This window comes from Sorex araneus, chromosome 2 (genome assembly GCF_027595985.1).
Source record: "Sorex araneus isolate mSorAra2 chromosome 2, mSorAra2.pri, whole genome shotgun sequence".
Classification (NCBI taxonomy): domain Eukaryota; kingdom Metazoa; phylum Chordata; class Mammalia; order Eulipotyphla; family Soricidae; genus Sorex; species Sorex araneus.
Window position 1 is genome coordinate 209,173,254 of NC_073303.1, and position 23,417 is coordinate 209,196,670.

The following is a 23,417-nucleotide window of genomic DNA, read 5'->3' on the forward strand; positions in this document are numbered from 1 at the left end:
GCACCACCAGGAGTAATTCCTGAGTGCATGAGCCAGGAGTAACCCCTGTGCAGCACCGGGTGTGACCCAAAAACCAAAAAAAAAACAAAACCAAAAAACAACAAAACAAAAAACAAAGTATCAATATCTTCTTACACTTCTAATGGTCCTAGCTCCTTTATTAACGTGCAGGAAAGCTGACTAACATGCATGTGGTGTCAGCTTTTTAAAAGCATATCCCTGGACAAGAGGAGGTCCTGTTTACCAGCGATGAGGCCAAGGGGCTGCTCTTACCTCCATGATGGGGTTGGAGGCCAAGACCTTCTCCTCAACGTTGGCCTCGCTGGCGGACCCACTCACCGTGGCGAAGTAGCGCATGGCATACTTGGCTGAGACGGTTTTCCCCGCCCCAGACTCTCCACTCACAATGATGGACTGATTCCGCTCATCCCTGCAAAACAGAGCGGAGTGAACGACAATGCTGCTCGTTTCTGAGTGTCACTAATGCTATCCTCCAGCCACCTGCTCCCTGCGTCTTTGTCATGGATGAGCCCTGGTTGAATTTCTGTGATGAACTAACATAAAATATCGGTAAAAAAACATAATGAAATCTCCACTTATTTAAATCAAGAACAGAAAATAGAAAACATTGTTAAATAGTGTCCAAAAGCGCTTTTCAGTTCTATGTGGCTCTCAGAAGAGATGCTGAGAGTTGGAGAGAGGACCCAAGGGGCGGGAGGAAGTCATGTGACCCAGTGCTTTGGCACAGTTCCAGGTTCCTACAAAACGTTCAAGACCAGTGTTCAAGGTGCTCCACCACCATCCTTATGTTCCCTCCATCTTCCTGTCTTCCCCTCTTCTCCCCACTGCCTAGACTGCATAATCCCAGTCAAAGTCCTTCGATAATGTCTAGTTCCTTGTTGTGTCTCTCTATACACCACAAATGAGTGAGGTCACCTGGTATTTGTCCACCCTCTGACTTATTTCGCTTCCAGTTCTATTTATGTCACAGCAAACTGTAAGGTTTCATCTTTTCTGAGTTAAATAATACTCCATTGTGCATATTATACCACAACGTCTTTATTCATTCATCTGGTTATCAGGTATTTGGATTATTTCCATACCTGGTTATTGTATAAAGTGCTGCAATGGACACAGGTGCTCATACACCTTTTTGAAATTTTTTATGTTTCGGGGGGTAGATGCCAAGAAATGAAACTGCTATGTCATATGGGAGTTCTATCCTTACCTTTTTTTTGAGGAATTTACAACTGTTTTCCATGAATCTGAGTCAGGCGACTGTCCCACTAACTTTGAAAAAGGGGCTTCTTTCTCATCCTGTACTCACCAACATTTGCTTGAGATATAAGTTATTCTCGCAAGAGTGAGAGGGTATCACAGTGCTGTTTAGATTTGCATTTCTCTGATGATGAACATTTTCAAACACCTACTGGTCATCTGTATATCTTCTTCCTTATGTCTTTACTCATCTCTTTCTTAACAGATTGTTGGTGTTCTGCTGTTGAACTTTATATTGGAAACTTTATATTGGAAACTTTATATTGGAACTTTATATTGGAGTGCTTTATATTGGAAATTAGCCCTTTATCAGATGTATTGTATACAGGCATTTTCTCCCGTTTAGTAGGGTGTCTATTTACACCTGAATCTCTTTTGCCATGCAAAACCTTTTAATTTGATGTAGTCCACGTTATTTTTGTTATCTTTGCCGACAAAGCCAAATCGCTAGAGATACCTTTGAATTCTTAATCTCAAAGAGCAGATCCTTTACCTTAATCCGGAGATATTTAAAACAGTGATTGAAGCTATGTTATTGAGCTGCTGAATTTTACTAAGTATCTCCCATGTATATAATAGGAGGTATACATGCTATTATTAACTTATTCTTTTTCTCTTGATAGAAATATTTCTTGACTTCTTCATATTTTTAAAAATTTGAAAACCAGAGTTTATACCCTCTTCCATTCACTTGAACCACAAATTTCACATTGTTATATATGTGTAAATAATTTATGATTTTCAAAAATCCGATTAGTTGATCAGACACTATACATAATCCTTCATGTTATACTTTGCCTGACACTGTAAGACTCTTTCTATGTTTGGGATATAGGTATCCCTCCAAGATATTTTCCAGTGCTCATAATGACTGACCAACCGAGTGCATCCTCAGGATGCAGAAGCCAAAATTTTGTTTCCTGGCTTGCCAATCTTTTCTTTTATTTTAGCTTTTTGCCTTTTGGGTCACACCCAGCAATGCACAGGAGTTACTCCTGGCTCTGGAATCAGGAATTACTCCTGGAGGTGCTCGGGGGACCATGTGGGATGCTGGGGATCAAACCGGGGTAGGCCGAGTGCAAGGAAACCTACCCACTGTGCTACCACTCCAGCCCCTTGCCAATCTGTTCAAGGGTCTCTACCAAACTTACAATAGCCTGGCACTAGGGCCTTAGAGATGAATCTTCCTGACTTTTTTTTACTAATTGGTAGTTCACGAACATTAATGTGAACTAAAATCCTCTGTCTGTAACTCTAACTTCGAGATCACTTGGCTTTTTCTCCTGGACAGGAGCAACATGATGCCTGCCATAGCCATGCCCCCTCAAAAGCAAAATAACAACAAAATGTCATATGCTACTCATTATATGAATTACATTAGGCATATCTCTTAGCAGCAGCAAACTTTGATATGCTCATCTATAAAAGATAGCAACGACTCTTACCTAAGGAACACGAAGAGATGACAAAGGCAGTTCTAAAAAAACTCAGTTTTTATACAAATGTGGTTATTTTAGCAATAGTGCAAACTACTGAGATAAACTTGTCCAGCCTGCGTATCTAGTAGTTCACAGATGACGTCTGCAATGCTGTAAGATACCTGTTACTTAACAAACATGAAATCAATATTTCATAAGAGTCATGAAATAATGGCAGTTTCCACCCACCTGGCCATTTGCTTGTAAGCTTCTTCCGCTACTGCAAAGATATGTGGGTCCATGTCCCCCATGTTTTGACCACTGTATGCATTAATAATATCTTCTCCATAAATAGGCAGCTGTTCATAAGGATTTATAGCTACCAGGACTATACCTGGAGGTAGAGGGGAAAATAACAAAAGAAAGCCAGTTATATTCAATTATGCATAATTAACTTGGCAAAGTGAGTTTGCAGTTTACACAAATTTTATATTCAGTTAATAGTGTCACTGACACTGGCACTGTCGTCCTGTTGCTCATTGATTTGCTCGAGTGGGCACCAGTAACATTTCCATGTGAGACTTCTTGTTACTGTTTTTGGCAACTCAAATACACCATGGGTAGCTTGCCAGGCTCTGCCATTCTGGCAAGACACTCTTGGTAGCTTGCCGAGCTCTCTGAAAGGGGCGGAGGAATCGAACCTGGGTCAGCCGCGTGCAAGGCAAATGCTCTACCCGCTATTAACAAAATTATTAAAGATCAAAACACGCCTTCTCCAGATGGAACCCTGGCGCCACTGAGCAGCAACTAACACGGCTCCAGGATTCGGGACTGGGACAGATCCGAGCCGCGGGGGCCACTGGAGTGGGGCAGCGCCAGCCCAAAACTCCAAGTGGTCCCGGCCGCTGGAAGTCACGCCCTCGACCCACCCTCGGCGCCATCTTCATGCCACAATCCACAGAGAAGCGGCAGGCATTCTGGTGAGCAACGCGGCCTGGAAAATGCTCCGGACCCGAGTCGGGGCCAGCAACACCGGGGGGCCGGAAGGAGGAGGTGCCGCCAGCACGCCTTCTCCAGATGGAACCCTGGCGCCACTGAGCAGCAACTAACACGGCTCCAGGATTCGGGACTGGGACAGATCCGAGCCGCGCGGCCGCTAACGCGGCCGCGCGACCTTTTCTAACACCTGAGAACATACGATCTTTGAATGGAAAACTAATTATCAAATGCCTCCTCATTAGGGTTATCTTTTTTGGGGATATAACTTCCACAACAATAGTGAGTTTTGTGTTGAAATATGGAACTTAATCAAGGTGAAGAGAAAATAAAGTGAGGTTCATCAGTTATACAGTTGGGGTGGAGGGCGGGGGGTATACCGGGGATTTTGGTGGTGGAATATGGGCACTGGTGAAGGGATGGTGTTTGAATACGATATAAATGAGACATAAACCTGAGAACTCTGTAACTTTCCACATGGTGATAAAATTAAAAAAAAAATAAAAAAAAATAAAAAAATAATAAAAAAAAAAAAAAAAGATCAAAACATATCATGGTATTTGCTGCTGAATCCATAATACTAGTTCTAACTAAAAACAGTACTTTATCTTTTTTATTTTAATGAATCATCTGAGATACAGTTACAGACTTACAAATTTTCGTGATTACATTTCAATCAATGTTTGAGTCCCCATCCCTCCACCGGTGCCCATTCTCCACCACCAATGTTCCCTGTGTCCCTCCTGCCACCCCCGCCCCTTTCCACCTCCTGCCTCTGTGTCAGGCACATTCCCTCTTTCTCTCTCCTTTTGGGTGGTATGGTTTGCAATACAAGCCATCATGTAAAAACACTACTTTAAAATGAGATTAGAGAAGGGATCACTGAGTCAATGATGGTTGGAAGGATCGCTCGGGATGGGAGACGTGTGCTGAAAGTAGATAAAGGACCAAACATGATGGCCTCTCAGTATCTGTATTGCAAACCATAGTGCCCCAAAGTAGAAAGAGAGTAAGAGGAAACTGTCTGCCAATAAGACAGGGAGAGGGGTTGGGACAGGGGTGGGAGTAGGGATACTGGGAACATTGGTGGTAGAAAATGTACACCGGTGGAGGGATGGGTGTTTGATCATTGATCATTGTATGGCTGAAACTCAAACATAAATGCTTTGTAACTATCTCACGGTGATTCGATTAAAAAAAAATGAGATTAGATTTTTTAAAAAATAATTACAATTTTAGCATTATTAAAAGGGCTTTGAACTTTTGGTAATGCTGAAATAAAATAATGTACTATAGATTATTCCAAATGGCCCCCCAAGTTACGCCAGGAGTAATCCCTGTGCACGGAATCAAGAGTGGCCCCTGAGCAGAGCCAGGAGTCAGTTCTGAGCATAGCTGGGTGTGGCCCAACACTCTACCCCTTAGAGAAATAGGGGAGCACAGTCTGTTGATGTTTAGAAAAATGAGTGATATAAAGGAATCCGCTGACAACTTTTTCTGCGGATTTTGAGCCCCTGGACAATGTTCCTTTAGCTTCCTTCAGTTTTCTCTGCTTGAGTTCTGATACGACCCTTTTCGGTGGTGATGTGCTCACATGATCTTTCCTGTAACTTCCCTCACAGTGTCTCTGCTTTGAGATCACCATGCAGTTTAGAGCTGAAGCTTAAAGCACAAGTTTGAAGCACAGAAGTCTCAGCTCAACCAATCCTCTGTGACTCCCCTTATGTGCTCTCCACTTTTCCCCCATTCTGTGACTTTTATCTATTTCCAAGTGAGGTTTCCTTGCTTTTCATAGCATATGACTAAATTTTCCTCGCTAAACTGGTTTGGAGGCAAAGAATGATCTCAGCTATTGTGTGCCTGTGAATGTCTTCATCCCTCCTAAACCTTTCTGTGTGGAGAGTTTTTGGTTGGAAGTCCTATTTATTCAGTGCTTCAACTCTATCAGTCCTCTCTCTTCTTACTTGTAGTTTTTTTTTTTTGCTTTTTGGGTCACACCTGGCGATGCTCAGGGGTTGCTCCTGGCTCTGCACTCAGGAATTACCCCTGGCGGTGCTCGGGGGACCATATGGGATGCTGGGAATCGAACCCTGGTCGGCCGCGTGCAAGGCAAATGCCCTCCCCGCTGTGCTATCGCCCCAGCCCTCTTGTAGTTTCTTTTGAATGACCCAATGTCAGTCTAATGGAGGTTCCCTTATACGAGAGTCATTAGATCTCTCTTTCCAGTTTTTGTCATTTTGGTCACACGTGTGCTGTGATATCCTTCTGGTTTCAATTTGCCCGGAACCCTGAGCTTCCTGAATCGGTGCCCATGTCTCCTTCCTCAGCTCAGCGCCTTCTACCAACCATTTCCTTGGGAATTCCTATAATGGCTGTTCCTCTTGATACTACTGCATCTATCCCTTATGTTCTCTTCACTTCTCTTAACCCTCTTTTCCTTTTGTCCGTTCTTTATTATTCATGCCACCTGCCTCTATTTCACTAATTTGGGTGTAGGTTTAATTCTGCCCTGATGCCCTGCTAACTGTACTTTTTAGCTCAATCACTAATTCTTTGGCTTCTTTTTTTCTTTGCCTTTTGGGGCCACAGCCCAAGTGCTCAGGGGTTACTCCTTGCTCTGCATTCAGGATCACTCCTGCAGTGTTCCGGAGACCATACGGGATGCTGGGGATTGTATCCGGTCAGTCCTACTCACTGAACTCTCTCTCCAGTCCCTTCTTCTTAGATTAGTTTTTCCATTTTTCACTAATATTTAAGCTTTTAAACGGTCTCTCGCATTGAGTTCTTCAGTCCTTGAGCACGGGGTGACACTGTTGCTTTCAAGTCTACCTCAAGCAACTTAGAAAATTCTGATGTGGAGCCGGAGCGATAGCACAGCAGGTAGGGCGTTTGCCTTGCACGCGGCCAACCCGGGTTCGATCCCCGGCATCCCATATGGTCCCCTGAGCACCGCCAGGAGTAATTCCTGAGTGCAAAGCCAGGAGTAACCCCTGAGCATCGCTGGGTGTGACCCAAAAAGAAAAAGAAAAAAAAAAAAAACAGAAAGAAAACTCTGATGTGTCTGAAGGTTTTCTGTTTGTTTTCCTTCCCAGCCGTCAAAGCAGCTGAATTCTTCCTCTTTTTCATTACACACGGTGGCAGCTGGCCGCTGGGAGTGGTTGAACAGAAACTCGCCCGAACAAAGACTGGAGTTCACCTTCACGTTTCTAAACCGACGCCTGTGGCTCTGGGCCGAGTGTGTCTGGGTAACGGCTGGGGATTTGTCGCCGCAAGTTCCCTGCAGCTGCTGCAGCAACAGGCTGTGGGCGGCCTGGGCTCTGGCCCGGGGTGTGACTGCTGGTGTCTAACAGCCAGTGTGCAGTCACTGTCTGCCCGCGCTGGGGTCACGTGTGCCAAATAACAGCAATTCCACACACAAGCTGGCTGTCACAGATGACGGAGGGATGTGTCGGCCGGTGCTAGTGTGGCCTGGAGCACAAGCACTGTGGGTGCTGCAGACCTGGGCCAGGCGCCCTCCAGGACGGCTGCCCGAGCTTGCCCACCTTGCTGCTCACGGGGCGAAGGCAGAAAGAGGAATTTCTGTAGAATCTATGAGCTCAGCACCCACTACCTGAGCATTTGGGGGGCAAGGGGAGGGTGGGGGGGGGGGAGGACTGTTACGGCGGCGCTCTGGACACGTGATACTCAGATTCACACTAGGGTCCGAGTCCAGCCCAAGCTCTGCTTAAGCCTCCAGACCAAAGTGCCACGTCCCAGCTCCCGGGTTGGGGAGAAGGTGCAAACTCGGGACATCCCACGCGGTTTCAAGCCTGCGTGGCCTGTCAGTCCCTCTTGTCCTCCAGCCTGTGCTCTGCCCTCGCCCTGTCCCGGGAGCTGGGTGCGCCCCAGACGTTCTGCAGGGGCACAGCCCCCCGAGACCCGGGCTGTGTCTCCAGTGGATGTTCTCAGCCAAGCCCCCTCAGGGTCCTGAGTCGGACTCAGGCTGAATCTCTCTGCCATGTCAGATGTGGGAGCACTCTCAGATCTGATCCTGGGGCTGGAGCGAGAGCACAGCGGGTAGGGCGTTTGCCTTGCAAGCGGCCAACCCGGGTTCGATTCCCAGCATCCCATATGGTCCCCTGAGCACCGTCAGGGGTGATTCCTGAGTGCAGAGCCAGGAGTAACCCCGTGCATCAGATCTGATCCTTTCTGTTCATCTGGGCCCCACCCCACTTAACAAATGGTTTGCTTCTGGGGGTTCTGTGTGTGTGGATGTGGGGGGAAGGAGACTCCTGGGGGGGGGGTTTGGTGGTGCAGAGCCTGTCTGAGGAAAGGTTAAGGTGCGTGGGGCGGAGGGCACACTTACCACAGTACGTGTAGATGAGCTTGGAGTCAATGAAGCGGACTCTGAGGTTGTGCAGTACTGCAGGCTCGTGCAGGTAGCTGAGGGCCGTGAGGTCGTTCTCGCCCACGAGGATGTCGGGGTTTCTGAGGTGAGGGAGTTCCTTGGTCTTGGGATCAAGACGATACTCCAAATCCTGAAAACGCACCACGTGAATTACCTGGCCAACCCACGCAACAGACTCGAAGTGTGCCCGTACCCTTGGGTTATTTTCTATTCCTGACCCGCGTCTTGGCAATTAGATCTATTTTTTTTCCTGGCACGTTCAATATTACAGAAATTGGTAAAACTCCTTTTTTATATTATTTTTAATAAAATACGTTTTATTATTATTGGGGGGAGGAGAATGTCCTATTTTTACATGATGCGGTAACTTGTGTTGCCCATTTTTTTTTTGAGCCTTTGCTGAGCAAAATGAGTGCTTGGAGAGATCCAAGGCATCCAGGGGGGCGCGCGGGGAGCGGGATGCCCCTGAGAGCTCATGCAGGTCCCGCACCTTCTCCCCAAATCTGGCTCGATGCAATAGCAATGGAGTAATCAAAGTTTTTTCGACTCTGTACCTGTCCCTTCTCTTCCCCCCCCCACAAACTCTCTGGGATTAAGGAAGCAAAAACAGACGGGCTTACAGTCTACGGACGAAAAACAACTCCTCTCTGGGAGGACCTGCTCTTGACTACATTCTTTAAGAGACTCTGAGTCAAACAAGTAAGACAGAGGCTAAAGCACACTTGGTGGTCTTCAGTAGGAAGCGTGACTCGGAGGGGGACAGGTGCGGAAGGGGCTCCAACTATGGTGGAGAGAAGTGTCCCACTGGAAGTTGGTAAAGTCTCACACATGAACCCCTGTCAGCAACAGTACTGTAAGCCTCAGTGCTAAAAGTAACAACAACAACAACAATAATAATAAAATAATAATAATAATAATAAAGTGCCTCTCGGAGAAGCAGACGGGGGTTGAAAATAATAATAAAGTGCCTCTCGGAGAAGCAGACGGGTGTTGGAGGCAGACAGGAGCAGGGTGGCTGGAGGGACGGGGTGGGGGGGGACTCTGGGGAAAGGACTGGTGCTGAAACCCACTGACAAATACCTCTGCAATTTACGGTGGCTAAATAAAATTTAGTAAACTTACCTTTGAAATGGAAAGGAACCCGACACCTTACCCAACACGGCCGTCTGTGCCTTGCAGCGCGCCTCGAGGCCGTACTAAAAACACGCTCCACGTGACATTTTCCTGACATTTCCCGTCTCTGCAGTATGTCCACCCTCTGTTCCTCAAACGTGCACAGCCATCCCTCACCTCATACATATGCACGAGCTTTCCTGGAAAACTACTGACCACGTATAGACGGTGACACCCCCTCCTCTCCAGGGGTACAAACAGGCCGCTTGTCTTTCAAACTTGTGCTACAGCCGGACTGGCCGCTAGGCTCCCTGGCCTCAGCCATTTTCTTGTCACAAAGTCCCTCTCTTCTATTCCGTGTTTCCAGTGACTTCTGCACGACGGTGCCCAGAATTTCTCAGGGCCAAGTATTCTGTCTCTCCCCCACCCCCAGCCCTCAGCCCTTGCTTTCGGGTCATGCCCAGAGGTGCTCAGGGCTTGTTCTGGCTCTGCACTTGGGTTCACTTCTGGTGGGGTTCAGGGGGCCCTATGTGATGCCGGGAATCAAACCCAGGCCAGAGGTGTGCAAGGCAAGCCCCAACCCTCTGGACTATCTCTCCTGTCCCTCTCTGTCTTCTTTCTAACCCCTGTACCTTTTGGTTCTCCTGAAAGTCATCATTCTTCCTGCCACCAATGAATCTTTTCTGAAACACAAACTTAGCACCTTTCTTCTTTTTAAAAATATCACTCCCTCTGGTACCCCAAAATCCAAGGGCATTAGGAGAGGGGGAGGGGGGCGCGAAGAAGGTCACACAGACCTTAAGGTGCCTCACAGACCTCGGGTCAATCCCCAGTCCCAAGACGGCCTCTGAGCACTGCCAGGGTGACTCGGGCAATCCACACAGGGCTTGAGCCGCTCAGCACTACAGCACACACAGGTGACAGACTGCCACCAGTAGCAGGCCCCACTTAGGAACACAGGTGTGCCCCCAAACACACGCCACCCCCCCACACACAATGCATTTATCATAAACACTATTCTGAAATTCTTCTCCAATCAACTTGTCATGTTCGCAGCCTTTGACCTTCATTCTCAGTTCCCGTGGGCTACCCCTCTCTCGGGGCCAGTCCAACGTCTGCCTTTGAAGACCCTGTCGAAATCCTCGCTGCTCCTTTAAGTCTCCCCTGGCAAGGCAGCCCTCAATGACAGTCCCCTTAATTGGGATCCGCAGGCCCCACTAATGGAATAGAGTGAAGTCATGGGAGCACAGACCGGGAAGGCCAATTTCCTGGAGTCAGATCCCTGTCATCTATTAAGACTTGTGTCACACCGGGCCCGTCCCAAACGCTCCGAGTCCCGGTTTCCTCATTTGTACAATGGTAATAATCATGATCTGACTCCACAGGGTTACTGTAATAACTGTGCTGCGGGGCTGGAGACAGCACAGCAGGGACGGTGCCTGCCTTGCCCGGGGCCCACCTGGGCCCGACCCCCCGGCATCCTGTATGGCCCCCCAAGCACCGCCAGGAGTAATTCCCAAGTGCTGCGCCAGGAGTAGTCCCTGAGCACTGCTGGGTATGGTTCCAAGCCCCACCTCGCCCCCCAAAATAGAACTACACATGGCATGTAGTGCTTGATACATGTAAACTGGGGAGTACGACCCAGTCAGAATGTTACTCACTCGATGCTATCAGAAACTTAGCTCTGGATATCTCGAGCACTGTGGTAATGAACTCTTTATATTCTGCATTTTAGTTAGCTTTTCATGAATTTATATTTTGTTTCCCTGACTAGAGATTGTTTTTGAAAAATTAAAAGTCACCAAGGCTCGGGGCTGGAGCAATAGCACAGCGGGTAGGGCGTTTGCCTTGCATGTGGCCGAACCGGGTTCGGTTCCCAGCATCCCATATGGTCCCCTGAGCACCGCCAGGGATGATTCCTGAGTGCAGAGCCAGGAGTGACTCCTGTGCATCGCCGGGTGTGGCCCAAAAAGCAAAAAAAAAAAAAAAAAAAGTCACCAAGGCTGTACTGTCAGAGGCAGACGAGAGATAAGAAGGGCAGAGTCACCGCTAGGACACTCGTGCCATAAATGCTGAGTGTGGAGACATGACTGGTTCCAAGGTTTCAGGGTCACTAGAAATGTGCTTTATATACAAGAGTTTAAACATTTCAAATGACTTGTAACAGTAAGAATCAAGTCTAGACTGATACCATAAATGTCCTCACCGAGATCATTTCAATGCTGACAAGATACAAATAAATAGGCATATCTGAGAGAACTAAATGTGAAACTAAATCTTAACATTAAAAACTCACAGACCACAAGAACAGATTTTTGTAAGTATCTGCTAGTTCCACTAACCCAAGTAACTCATTATGGGATTTTAAGAGTTTCTCATTTTAAAAACTATTTACTATATTTTTAAAATGATTTAATATGAGCATTAGATGAATTCAAAGTCTCTCTTTCAAGTGACAATGTGCCAGCAAACTTACAGTCTGAAATCCTTCACGTTAAGCCAATGACAACAAGTGAAAGCAAACTTCTCACCTTTCCTTCCTCAAGGTGGAGGAGGAGCACTTTATCTCCTGGCTTATAATCCTTGAGCAGTTCTGCTGATTTCCAAACTTCTTCAGGATCAGGGATCCAGACCCTGGCAAACTAGAAGACAAAAAGACAAACAAAACACAAAACAAGAACATTAAAATTTTTAATCCATTACTATATAACTGGTTACCAGTGCCCACTCGAGTAAATCGACAAACAACGGGATGACAGTAATGCTATATAATAATATATACACATGAATTCACTTATAATAGAATATTTTATGGAAAAATTAATGTTCACTAATATAAAATTTATATTATATTATAAATTGGACTGGAGCGATAGTGTAGCAGGTAGGACGTTTGCCTTGCACACAGCTGACCCGGGTTCAATTTCTCCATACCTCTCAGAGAGCCCGGCAAGCTACCGAGAGTATCACGCCCACACGGCAGAGCCTGGCAAACTCCCCCTGGTGTATTCGATATGCCAAAAACAGGAACAACAGGTCTCACTGTGGAGATGTTACTGGTGCCCGCTCAAGCAAATCGATGAACAATGGGACAACAGTGCTACAGTGCTACAATATAAAATTTAAATAGATCTATAGCATTACCACGCCTATATATATATATTGAAATCGTGCTCAGCACTGAACTGGTTACTGAAAACTACATGGGAAATCACCATGCTGCATACTTTAGGTAAACACTCTTTTTTAAAACTGTTTTTAATTGAATCACAGTGAGATGCACAATTATACAAAGACGTTCATGTTTGGGTTTCAATCATATAACGTTCCAGCACCCATCCCTTCCTCTGTGTACACATTGTACCATCAGTGTCCCCAGTTTCCATCCCTCCTTCCTCCCTTGCCTCTATAGCAGGGACTTCTCCCCCTCTCTTTCCCTCCCCCGCTCTCTCCCTCCATCTCTCTCCCCATCTCTCTCTCTCTCTCTCTCTCCCTCCTTCCTTTTGGACCTTCTGTGATTTGCAATACAGATACTGAAAGGTTATCAGGCATATCCCTTTACCTACTTTCAGCATTCCGTTCCTATCCAAAATAAGCCAACTATATCTCAATAAAACTGGGAGGAATGTGCTAAAGCATGCTTCCCAAAGTGGGTGATACTCGGGCAAAGGAACTGTCCCGAGGGGTGGTAAGAGCCCCTGGTACAAACGGGGGTCACTCTCTGTTTGCTCGCTTGAAAAAGGAAGATTTCTGTGGGTGAGTACTGCATGACTTTCTGAGAATGCAGTGGCAGGCTAAATGGATTTGGGAGCGCGAGCTCTGAGGAAGGCACTACAACAGAAGCTTTGCTGTAGGCGGCTGCGCTCGGCCACTGAGTCTCAGACCCTACCCCACATTCGATTCTCATTCTGGGGGAGGGAGATTTGGGTCCCACCTGGCAGTGCTCGGGGAGTACTCCTGGCTCTGTGCTCAAGCTGGGGGCCTTGCAGCGCAAATGCCTTGCTCCTCTGCTACCTGTACCACCTCTCCAGCTCCCTGCCCTAGCCTAGAAGTCTGACTGGCCTGAAGCAGCAAATGCTACCTGCAAACGCCCTCTCAGGTAAGAAGGTATATATATATATATATATATATATATATATATATATATATATATATATATACCTCTTTTTCTTTTTCCACTGGACGTGAACTGGCACAGATTTTATGGATTTGAAAGTTCAAGCGTATCTGAACGGGAAGGGAGCAGCATGACGCTCACCATCGCCATGCCGCCGGACCTGCGCCTGGCTGTCTCACGCAGGGGGCGCCAGAGCAGGGTGGGTGAGAGCCCTCCCCACCCCAAGGGTCCCAGCCCCGGTGGCCGAAAACCTCCCGAACCCAACCGCCGCTAGGCTCCAGGCCGCTGTCCACATGCTCGGCCGAGCCTCACCCATGAGCAAACCTCTCCCTGGACCACATGACGGATGACGCCTCCCAGGACACACCGTGCCCACAGTGCAAGAGTATCACCCCACATGTGAGGGGGTTCAAAGCGGGAGGCAGCCAGCCTTAGAGGGAAACAGATTGTTCTGGCTCTGCTTTGGGGCAGGGCTTGGGGTTCGGGATGGAAACACCCGAAATATGGTGGTGGGAAGGTGTCGTGGTGGTAGGATTCGTGTTTGACTATTAAAAGTAACCAAATATTGTGAACTACCTTATAAAATAAAAAGACAAATTTTTAAAAAGAACAGTTTAGTCAAACTTTAATATCATTGATATACATATGTAAAACCAGGTGTGATTCGACTCATCTACTAAAAGGACAAAAGTACTACTAAGATGGCATTCAAATTTTTATAATGACTGTACAGTACAAATTGGTTCAACAGTCTACCTAGAAGATGAAGGTGTGTTATAAAGTGAATGTGATGTGTTTTGTCACTTTTTAAAAATCAGGTCCTGGGGCTGGAGTGATAGCACAGCGGGTAGGATGTTTGCCTTGCACGCGGCCGACCCAGGTTCGATTCCCAGCATCCCATATGGTCCCCTGAGCACCGCCAGCAGTGATTCCTGAGTGCATGAGCCAGGAGTAACCCCTGAGCATCGCCGGGTGTGACCCAAAAAGCAAAATAAATAAATAAATAAATAAAAATCAGGTCCTCTTCTAAAAGAGTTAAGTTTTATCTGCAACTTGAAATTTCAGTATTTTTAAAACCTTTGTCATTTTTGTTAAGCTAGGTTACTAACTACTGTTTCATAATAAAGGACATTGTAAGCCTTTTCATATTTTTTTAAAGTGTATTTGAGTAGTACATATATTGCTTTCTTTGTCAGGATGTACAATCTGAATGTGAATTTGTTTGGGTTGGCTTAGTCTTGTTTTGTCTTCGTTTTGTTTCTGGTGCAATACCAGGCGTGCTTGGGAGCTTACGCACACAAAGAAAACTTACAAAATGCATAAACCACAATGGTAAACTCATGCTTAAACTGCAAGAAGTGAGTTTATTCCCCTGAAAGTGACAGGGGTTATACATATAGCTCAAGTGTTAAACACACACACATCTCGTATGTGTGAAGCCCCGTGGCCTGTGGCACCACATGGCACCCAGGCACTGCAGGGGCGGGGTGGGTCTCCCCAGCACCAACAGGCCTGACCCTCACAATCACTTTTTAGTCACTGCTAATGTTGTCAGATATTTTACTGAAATTTGATTAACTCCAGTTACACCATAATTTTTACTCCAGTTTTAATGCCCATAAACCTGTACACATCACTAAAACTTACTCATTCAATAAACAAATCTGTGAACCAACTGTCCTCACTATAAAACCCACTTTAGAAGGTAGTATTTTTGTAGCTTTCACTCTAAGAGATTTCCAGAAAGATCTCAATATGTGCAATTCAGAATCGTGAAGCTATCTCCTATTCCAACAAAATACCATCTTCCCCCCAAAACTGGGGACCAGTGACTTTGTAGGAGCACGAGGGAGAGGCTCTAAACATGACTTCTCACTTACTCAACTAAACTTACAAAGCTTTTGTGTTTGTTTATCAATGACAAGATCCAGCTTGTGTCTTAAGGACCTTGTCATGGCAATGAGTAATATCTGCTAAAGTCAGACTGATAAAGTGGTCTAGATGTTAACAGGTAAGCAAAGAAGATATTAAGAACCTCACACTCATCAGAGGCAAAATATTTATTAAATTACGAAAGGAAAGGGAGAGGAGGAAGGGGGAGGGGGAGGGGGGAGGTCGATGACAACCGGATGATAGACTTTTTTTTGGTTTATTTTATCCTGCAAATGAGCGCAATCAATCTGGCTGTCACCACTGTCTTTTTAGGGTTCTTTTTCATTTTGACAGAGCTTGATGGCTTCTTATGGTTCTTTTCCATCTTAACTAATGAGACTGATGACTGCAGAGTCAATTATAGCAAAACACATCACTTTGAGAGGTATATACTCCTTAGGTACTACAACCAAAAGGAATTTCAGTGCTTGTCACTTCCAATACAACTTTCTTTGCACTGTGCCTCCAGACAGCCAAAGGGAAAATGTGTGGCAGACCTGAGAAATCGGAATAAACTCACCCAGCCCAATCGCCTCCACTGGGAGACTTTTCCATTGAATGAAGGTTCCATTCTCTAATTATCCCGAGTCCCCGATATCTTAAGCAATTTATCCACCTCAGATAGCGGATTGTACTCTACTTCAGCTTCGTCTCTGGAATAAGGCTAACCACGTGCCCGGCCCGCAGTTGAGAAGACAGGCAAGAAGAGAGGCTCAGCGATCAAAGAGGACACGAGATGGGACGAGGCGGTGAGAGTCAAGCACACCTGGTGACCAAGTCAGCTCAGAAGATTCCCGGCAAAAGCAGAAGATAACTCTAATGTTAATGAATCAGAAAAGGAAAGGACCCAGACAGCTCAGCCTGCTCACGACGCTAATAAAGAACAAGAATTTCTTGCAATGCTCCTCGCCCCCCTTTCTACTTTACTTGGGTTTCATTCTCTAATTATCCTGAGTCCCAGAGATCTTAACTAATAGGGCGTTTGCCTTGCACGAGGCCGACCTGGTTTGATTCCTCCATCCCTCTCGGAGAGCCCGGCAAGCTACCGAGGATCCCGCCCGCACGGCAGAGCCTGGCAAGCTCCCCGTGGCATATTCGATATGCCAAAAACAGTAACAACAAGTCTCACCATGGAGACATTACTGGTGCCCTCTCGAGCAAATGGATGAGCAACAGGATGACAGTGACAGTGACCTTCTACAGTAGACTGTATTCTCTCCACTAAAGTTGGTCAAGTTCCCAGCCCACAGCTGGTTGGCAGCACATCTGCACTGATTTCCAACAAGAAAGAAAATAAGGGCAAATTTCCCAGGACTCTTCCTAGACAGTTGAAATAGAGGAGGAAAGAGACTTACAGCAGAGATTCAGGAAACAGAGGCAGTCAACAGTGATGTAGGAATTGGCAGAAGCGAAAACACAAGTTTGGGTTGCCACATACTGAGGTATTGTGAGGAAAGCCCCCAAAACGTAGGAGATAGAAAAAAAGAAAAGGACTCAACATAGATGCCATTACATGCAAACACATCAAAGGAACACCTGATTTGAAATAACAGTAAGGTCAAAATGAAGATGGGCTCAATTTTGGTATTTTAATTCTAAAACTACAAGGCTGGCATGAATTTAAGTTGTATGATAGCTTCGAAGAAAATATAAACCATCTGCCCTTCTGCAGTATGATCAAGTGAGGCCTGTCAGACAGAGTCAAGTGGGAGATGCTACGAAGGTGCATTCAAGGAACCTTGCCGGAGAGACAAAGCCATCGTCTAGCGTGGCTCCTGAGCAGGCCTTTGAGGGGTCACAATAATCCCTGCACGCTAAAGAGACCGCCAGACATCTGCTCACTCCTTAGCACAAAAGGACACTCACGAGGTCCTTGGCTAATGCTAATGACTCAACGCATATGATGCTAAGTTGAATTTTGTTAAACAAATAATCCTGTGGTATGGGCACCAGAGCAAATGTTTTCAATGCCTCAGAGACTTTGGGAACAAAACTGATAGCACTAGCAGTAAATGACCCGTCTCCAAATCCCCCAAATTATGGCCCAAGTGATTCACCCTCCTCCCCGATCCTTCCCCAGACACATGTATTATTTGCTTTTCTTTCTTTTTTTTTCTTTTCTTTCTTTATTGCTTTTTTGCTTTTTGGGTCATACCAGTGATGCACAGGGGTCACTCCTAGCTCTGCACTCAGCAATTACTCCTGGCATTGCTCAGCGGATTATATGGGATGCTGGGGATTGAACCCAGGTTGTCTTCGTGCAAGGCAAATGCCCTACCCACAGTACAATTGTGCTGGCCCCTTGCTTTTCATCTTTCACACAGCACATCAGCAAATCTTTCCTAGCTCCTTTAGCATATCATAAGCAGTGTGGTAACCTAAAATCTGCTTTCATTTTTGACGGCCCATTATAATATTCAGAAAAATGAATGCTTTAGTGACAATTCAAACAAGGCTATGATAAAAGTGTCTCTCCTCGAGGCTTCAGACTGAAGCAGGAAGGAAACTGAATCATCAAAACTCCCTCCTCTTATCCCTGGTTTTGACATTAGTTACTTATGTAATTCATATAGTCATTATAGCATGTTTCAGTTAAAAGCTACTCTAAAATTAAAATTGGGGGCAGGGGTGGGGGGAGAACCCGGGAGCTAGCTTAAAGAAATGGAACACATGTCTGGCATGCATTGCTTAGCCTCGAGAACAGAAGCAGGACTGGTTGAACGCTATAAAAAACAAACAAACAAACAAACAAAACCCCAACCCATCAGAAACAGAAGACGGGGTGATGAAATGAACAGAAACTTTCTCAAGAAAAAATTAGAATGGCCAAAAGGCACATGAAAAAATGCTCTTCATCACTGGTCATCAGGGAGATGCAGATCAAATCAACAATGAGATATCATCTCACACCACAGACTCTGGCACACATCCAAAAGAACAAGAGCAACCAGTGCTGGTGTGGATGTGGGGAGAAAGGGACTTTCCCTTCATTTTAGTGGGAATGCCGACTGGTCCAGTCTTTTTGGAAAACAATATGGGAATTCCTCAAAAAAGCTAGAACTTGAGCTCCCACTTGACCCAGCAATACCACTTCTGGGAATATATCCCAGGGAGTCAAAAAACACACAGCAGAAATACCACCTGCACTGTATTCAATGCAGCACTATTCACCAGAGCCAGAATGTGGAAACAATCTGAGTGCCCAAGAACAGACAAATGGATAAAGAAACTAAGGCACATCCACACAAGAGAATACTACACAGCTGTTAGGAAAAATGAAGTCATGAAATTTGCCTATAAGTGGATGGACTTGGACAGTATCACGCTGAGTGAGATGGGTCAGAAAGAGAGGGACAGATACAGGATGACTGCATTCACTTGTGTATATATATATAATATATATATATATACATATATATACATATATATATATATATTAGAAGACATATCCACAGCCAGAAAAAACAGGGACTAGGAGGACTGGTCAGTGGTTGGATCAACCACAAGTGTGTGTGGGGCGGAGGGTAGGTGAGACAGAGAAGGGACCGGGATGACAATAATAACTGGGACTGATCGTGTTGGACAAGAACTGAGTGTAAAAAGTAGGTAAAGGGATATTCCTGATAACCTTTCAGTATCTGTATTGCAAACCACAATGTCCAAAAGGAAAAGAGAGAGAAAGGGAGGGAGGGAGGGAGGGAGGGAAGGAGGGAGGGAGGGAGGGAGACACAGAGAGAGACAGAGACAGAGACAGAGAGAGATGAAAAATGCCTTCCATAGAGGCAGGCTGGGAGGGGGACGAGTGACGGGAGGAAACCTGGGGACACTGATGCTGGGAAATGTGCCCTGGTGGAGGACGGGTGTTGGGACACTGTATGACTGAAACCTAATCATGAACAGCTTTCGAAGGGTCTATCTCACACATACATACACACACACACACACACACACACACACACACACACACACACACACACACAGAGCCCTGGTAGCCTCCAGCACCACTCGGGAAGGCCCTGAAAGTAGTTAATTAAATAAAAAAAATTTTTTAAAGCCCAAAGACAACAGAAATACAGCAGGAGAACTTGTCCTTGGTAGGACTCTTGCCACAGGAGGGGGGACAGGGCAGAGAATGGGCGACTCCAACAATGATGGGGGGAGTGTCACTCTGAACCAGCACTGGGAAGGAGGTCAAGTGACATGCAGAAAGCCCTTTCAGTAACGTTCACAAACCGCAGTGTCTAAAAAAAGGTGGTGGGGCGGGGGAGGGGGAATGTGCCTGCATAGAGGCAGAATTAGGGGCAGAGGACAGTTGGGTCCCTGGCGGAGGACAGTGACCCTGGTAAAGGGACTGGCACTGGAACAACTGGATGCCTGGAACTCAAGCATAAAGAACTTTGCAATTCACAGTGATGCATAAAAAATGTTTAAAAACATTTTTTGTTTATGTTTAAAAAAGTTTAAAAATTGTTTAAATGTTTAAAAAAATTTTAAACATTTTTAAATGTTTAAAAAATGATTTTTAAAAAAATAAATAAATAAGTAATTAAAAATGACTGATTTTTAAGACTACTTTGAAAGACTACTAATCTGCTCTCAAGGAGCCACAATAAATAAAACCCTCATTGAGTTTCCAGAACAAAAGAATGGAAACATGTTAAGGAAATTTAGTTGTCATTCTTGGTAATTGTGTGATTATATAAATTTATTATTTTTCTATAATGCATACACATACAATTTAACCTTCTACAATATAGATCTATATTCTCTAACACATATGACATATTTCACAATAAATTTTAACATATAGATAGACATATATTGCACAAAAACATAAAACATTGTTCAAAAGATGACTGGACGAACTCCCACATAACCTGTCACTTGGTCATGAACATTCCAGAAAATTCTGTCACTGTCACTGTCATCCAATTGCTCATCGATTTGTTCGAGCGGGCACCAGTAACATCTCTCATTGAGAGACTTATTGTTACTGTTTTTGGCATATCCAATACGCACAGGGAGCTTGCCAGACTCTGCCGTGCGGGCTCGATACTCTCGGTAGCTTGCCGGGCTCTCCGAGAGGGGCGGAGGAATTGAACTTGGGTCGGCCACGTGAAAGGCGAAAGCCCAACCGCTGTGCTATCGCTCCAGCCCCCAGAAAATCCTAAAATAATTTATTCATCACCATTCCATTTTCGCACACCATAACTATTCTCCAATCGTGTCAAACGGTGGCTTTGCTGGGCCCGGGACAAGTCTCGCCTTCACGTGTCTCTGCCTTCGCTTTAGCTTTCTCTTACAAAGAGGAAACCTTTTGAGCCCGAAGGTCCTGTTCAGAGTCCATGTCCTTGTGAGAGCACCACCTCCTCTAAGAAACTCTCCCGACAATGCATCCTCACGTGCCTTACACACTCTGCCCCCAGGATTCTCACCCCCACGAAGGCAGACTATATGCAGACGCCTGGCTCTAAGGACTCGGTGATCCTTGCGAAGGGAACCATCAGATTCATCTTTGTCTCTACTGAACGGAACACCTAGTCTGCTCGTAACGATTTCTCAATATACCTTTGTTACATAAATACCCATGGAATCGGCATGAGAGCTCATATGTTATATTCCAAGAGTAGAGTAAAAGATGTAAATTGGCAAGAAATTTCCAGAATCTCCTGAAAGGGCCTATAAATTACAGAAACAAAGGCTCAAGTGCTTTCGATAATTGAGTTGTACAGTTATATGAGGCAAGAAAAATAAGCCAGATATAGAGGGAGCAGAAAATTAATAAAACATTATTACTCACGTGCTTAAAATACAAAATGCTCCTCACTTAGAATAGAGATTCAGTCCCACCCTCCACCCTGCCACAAGTCTCTCACCCAAAGGGAAAAAAGTGCTGTGTGTTATCCCCTTGAGCACAAGAGGAGATCCCTGGGAAGAAAGACAAACCTTAGGAGGGCCGGAGGGAGAGTGCAGCGGGGAGTGCCTCACCCTGCATGCAACCAGCGAGGGTCACACGCCTGCAACCCTTATCATCTCCTGAGCACTGGCAGGAATGATTCCTGAGCACAGAGCTAGGAGTAGGCCCTGACCACTACCAAGTGTGACCCAAACACCCAAAATAGAAAGCCACAGTACCAGAGCAAGAAAAAGAGATTTTTTTAAGAGGTGGGACGTGAACACAGGGTGAGTTTGGACGTGGTGAGAAAAGCAGAAGTGCTCTACTTCCCTGCTCCCTCTCACAGAATGTAGCTGGGCTAAGGGTCAAACGCCAACCGCACCGCCTAGAACTCGACAAAGATGTAAAGAGTACTAGCTCTCCGTTACGCACTTTCTCTGCTCACATGTCATTCCAATCACTAGCACGACCCCACTACTCATCTGCTTTAACAATACTGTGACTTAGACCTTAAAATCCTCAATACTCTAGGCATTGATACAAGTCAGTCCAAATCTATCTACTCAAAAAAATCATATATTCTTGACGCCCATGATCCCGGAGCCCCACTAACTACTTTAGGCACCAGCGGCTTCTTGCAGAAATATCTCTAGACTGTGAACTAAGCTACGGCCCCATGCGGCCCGGGGAGGAGAAAGGTTTTTCTCTCTCGGCCTTTCCTTTCCTGGCGGCGGCGTGGCGACCGCCAGCTTATAAGGCCCACTAAACAGAGGTACGAGCTTGCAATGATGCGACTTCTGGCAGAAATTTCTCTGGACTTAGTTACTAAAATATCAAAACTCCAAAATCATATGCTCTTCATTCTCAGCAATGGAAAACAAATTATCAAATGATGCCTTTTCGGCAGGTCTGATTGTTGGGGGAAAATTCCAAATAATAATAGTGAGTTTCCTGTTGAAATATTGAATGTAATCAAAGTAAAGGGAAAGTAAAGTGAAAATCATCAGCCACACAGGCGGGGGTGGGGGTGGGAGGGGAGTTTACTAGGGTTCTTGGTGGTGGAACACGTGCACTGGTGAAGGGATGGGTGGTCAATCATGGTATGACTGAGACTTAAACCTGAAAGCGTTGTAACTTTTCACATGGTGATTCAATAAAAAAGAAAAAAAAAATTTAAATATCATATATTCTTTCCACTTACCACAATTCCTCCTTTTTAAAATAGACTTCATCAGGCAGATGGAATAGAGAAGGGATTACTAAGGAAATGATGGCTGGAGGAACCAGTCAGGATGGGAGATGCATGCTGAAAGTAGATAATGGACCAAACATGACGACCTCTCAGTGTCTGTGTTGCAAGCCATAAGTATGGGGAATATTGTCTGACTTAGAGGCAGGGAGAGGCTGGGGAAGGGGGGTATACCCGGGATATTGGTGGTGGGGAATGTGCACTGGTGGAGGGATGGATGGATGTTTGATCATTGTGTGATTGTAACCCAAACATGAAAGCTTGTAACTATCTCACAGTGATTCAATAAAATTTTAAAAATTAAAAAAATAATAATAAAATAAAATAAAATAAACTTCATCGTGAAGAAACATCTTCCCCTACACTAATATTGCTTTCCTGGTTTTATAATGAAAATAGCTAGTAACTGGTCTCAGGAAACATCCCTTGCAGGGCTTGGGGATCAATCCCAGGTGTCCAGGACCAAACCTGGATAGGCTGCATACAGGCACCTGCTCACTCAGTCCACTACACTATGGCTCTAGCCCCCAAAGAGTAAATATTATTTTTTGAAACAAGGTATTTTTTTATGAACTTGCTTAAAAAGGTGTGAGAAAAGAAAAAGAGTGGAAACAAGCATTCAAGCGAGAAAAATAGCTTCCCCACAGTGGAAATAAGCAAGCAAGGACATACAGAGACAAGTGAGCGAGACACAGTTCAAGGAGAACACAGGCTTAAAGAGCAAGCCCTTAAATACACTTTTAAAGCATGAAACTGTGTCCCTTTAGAGAAAACTGATGGAACATGATGTAATTATGGCTAAAAGAAATAATTAAGGAAGTGAAAGATGGCTTCATATTATGGTTTCACTCACATCAGGGAAAAAATATAAGACAACAGATCTGGGGGAAAAAAGTAGGAGCCTGAAGATGGCTCGGCGAAAAGTGCTTACTTTGCAAGCCTAAATGGCACCTTGGTAACACTCAAATGAGTCCGACTAGCGAGGCTACCTGGGACCCTGGAGCCACAACATGGGCTGTGACTTCTGACAC

General features: G+C 45.4%; 1 protein-coding gene across 1 annotated transcript in view; it reads right to left on the reverse strand.

The window, feature by feature from the left end:
• Nucleotides 1-23,417, reverse strand: part of MYO5A (myosin VA) — a 197,433-nt gene that overhangs the window by 112,207 nt on the left and 61,809 nt on the right. Inside the window, exons 2-5 of the mRNA XM_055127854.1 lie at nt 11,724-11,834; nt 8,038-8,209; nt 2,946-3,090; nt 274-430 (exon numbers count right to left, since the gene is read on the reverse strand). Of these exons, the coding sequence (XP_054983829.1) occupies nt 274-430; nt 2,946-3,090; nt 8,038-8,209; nt 11,724-11,834 (585 nt within the window). The remainder of the gene's footprint in view (nt 1-273; nt 431-2,945; nt 3,091-8,037; nt 8,210-11,723; nt 11,835-23,417) is intronic.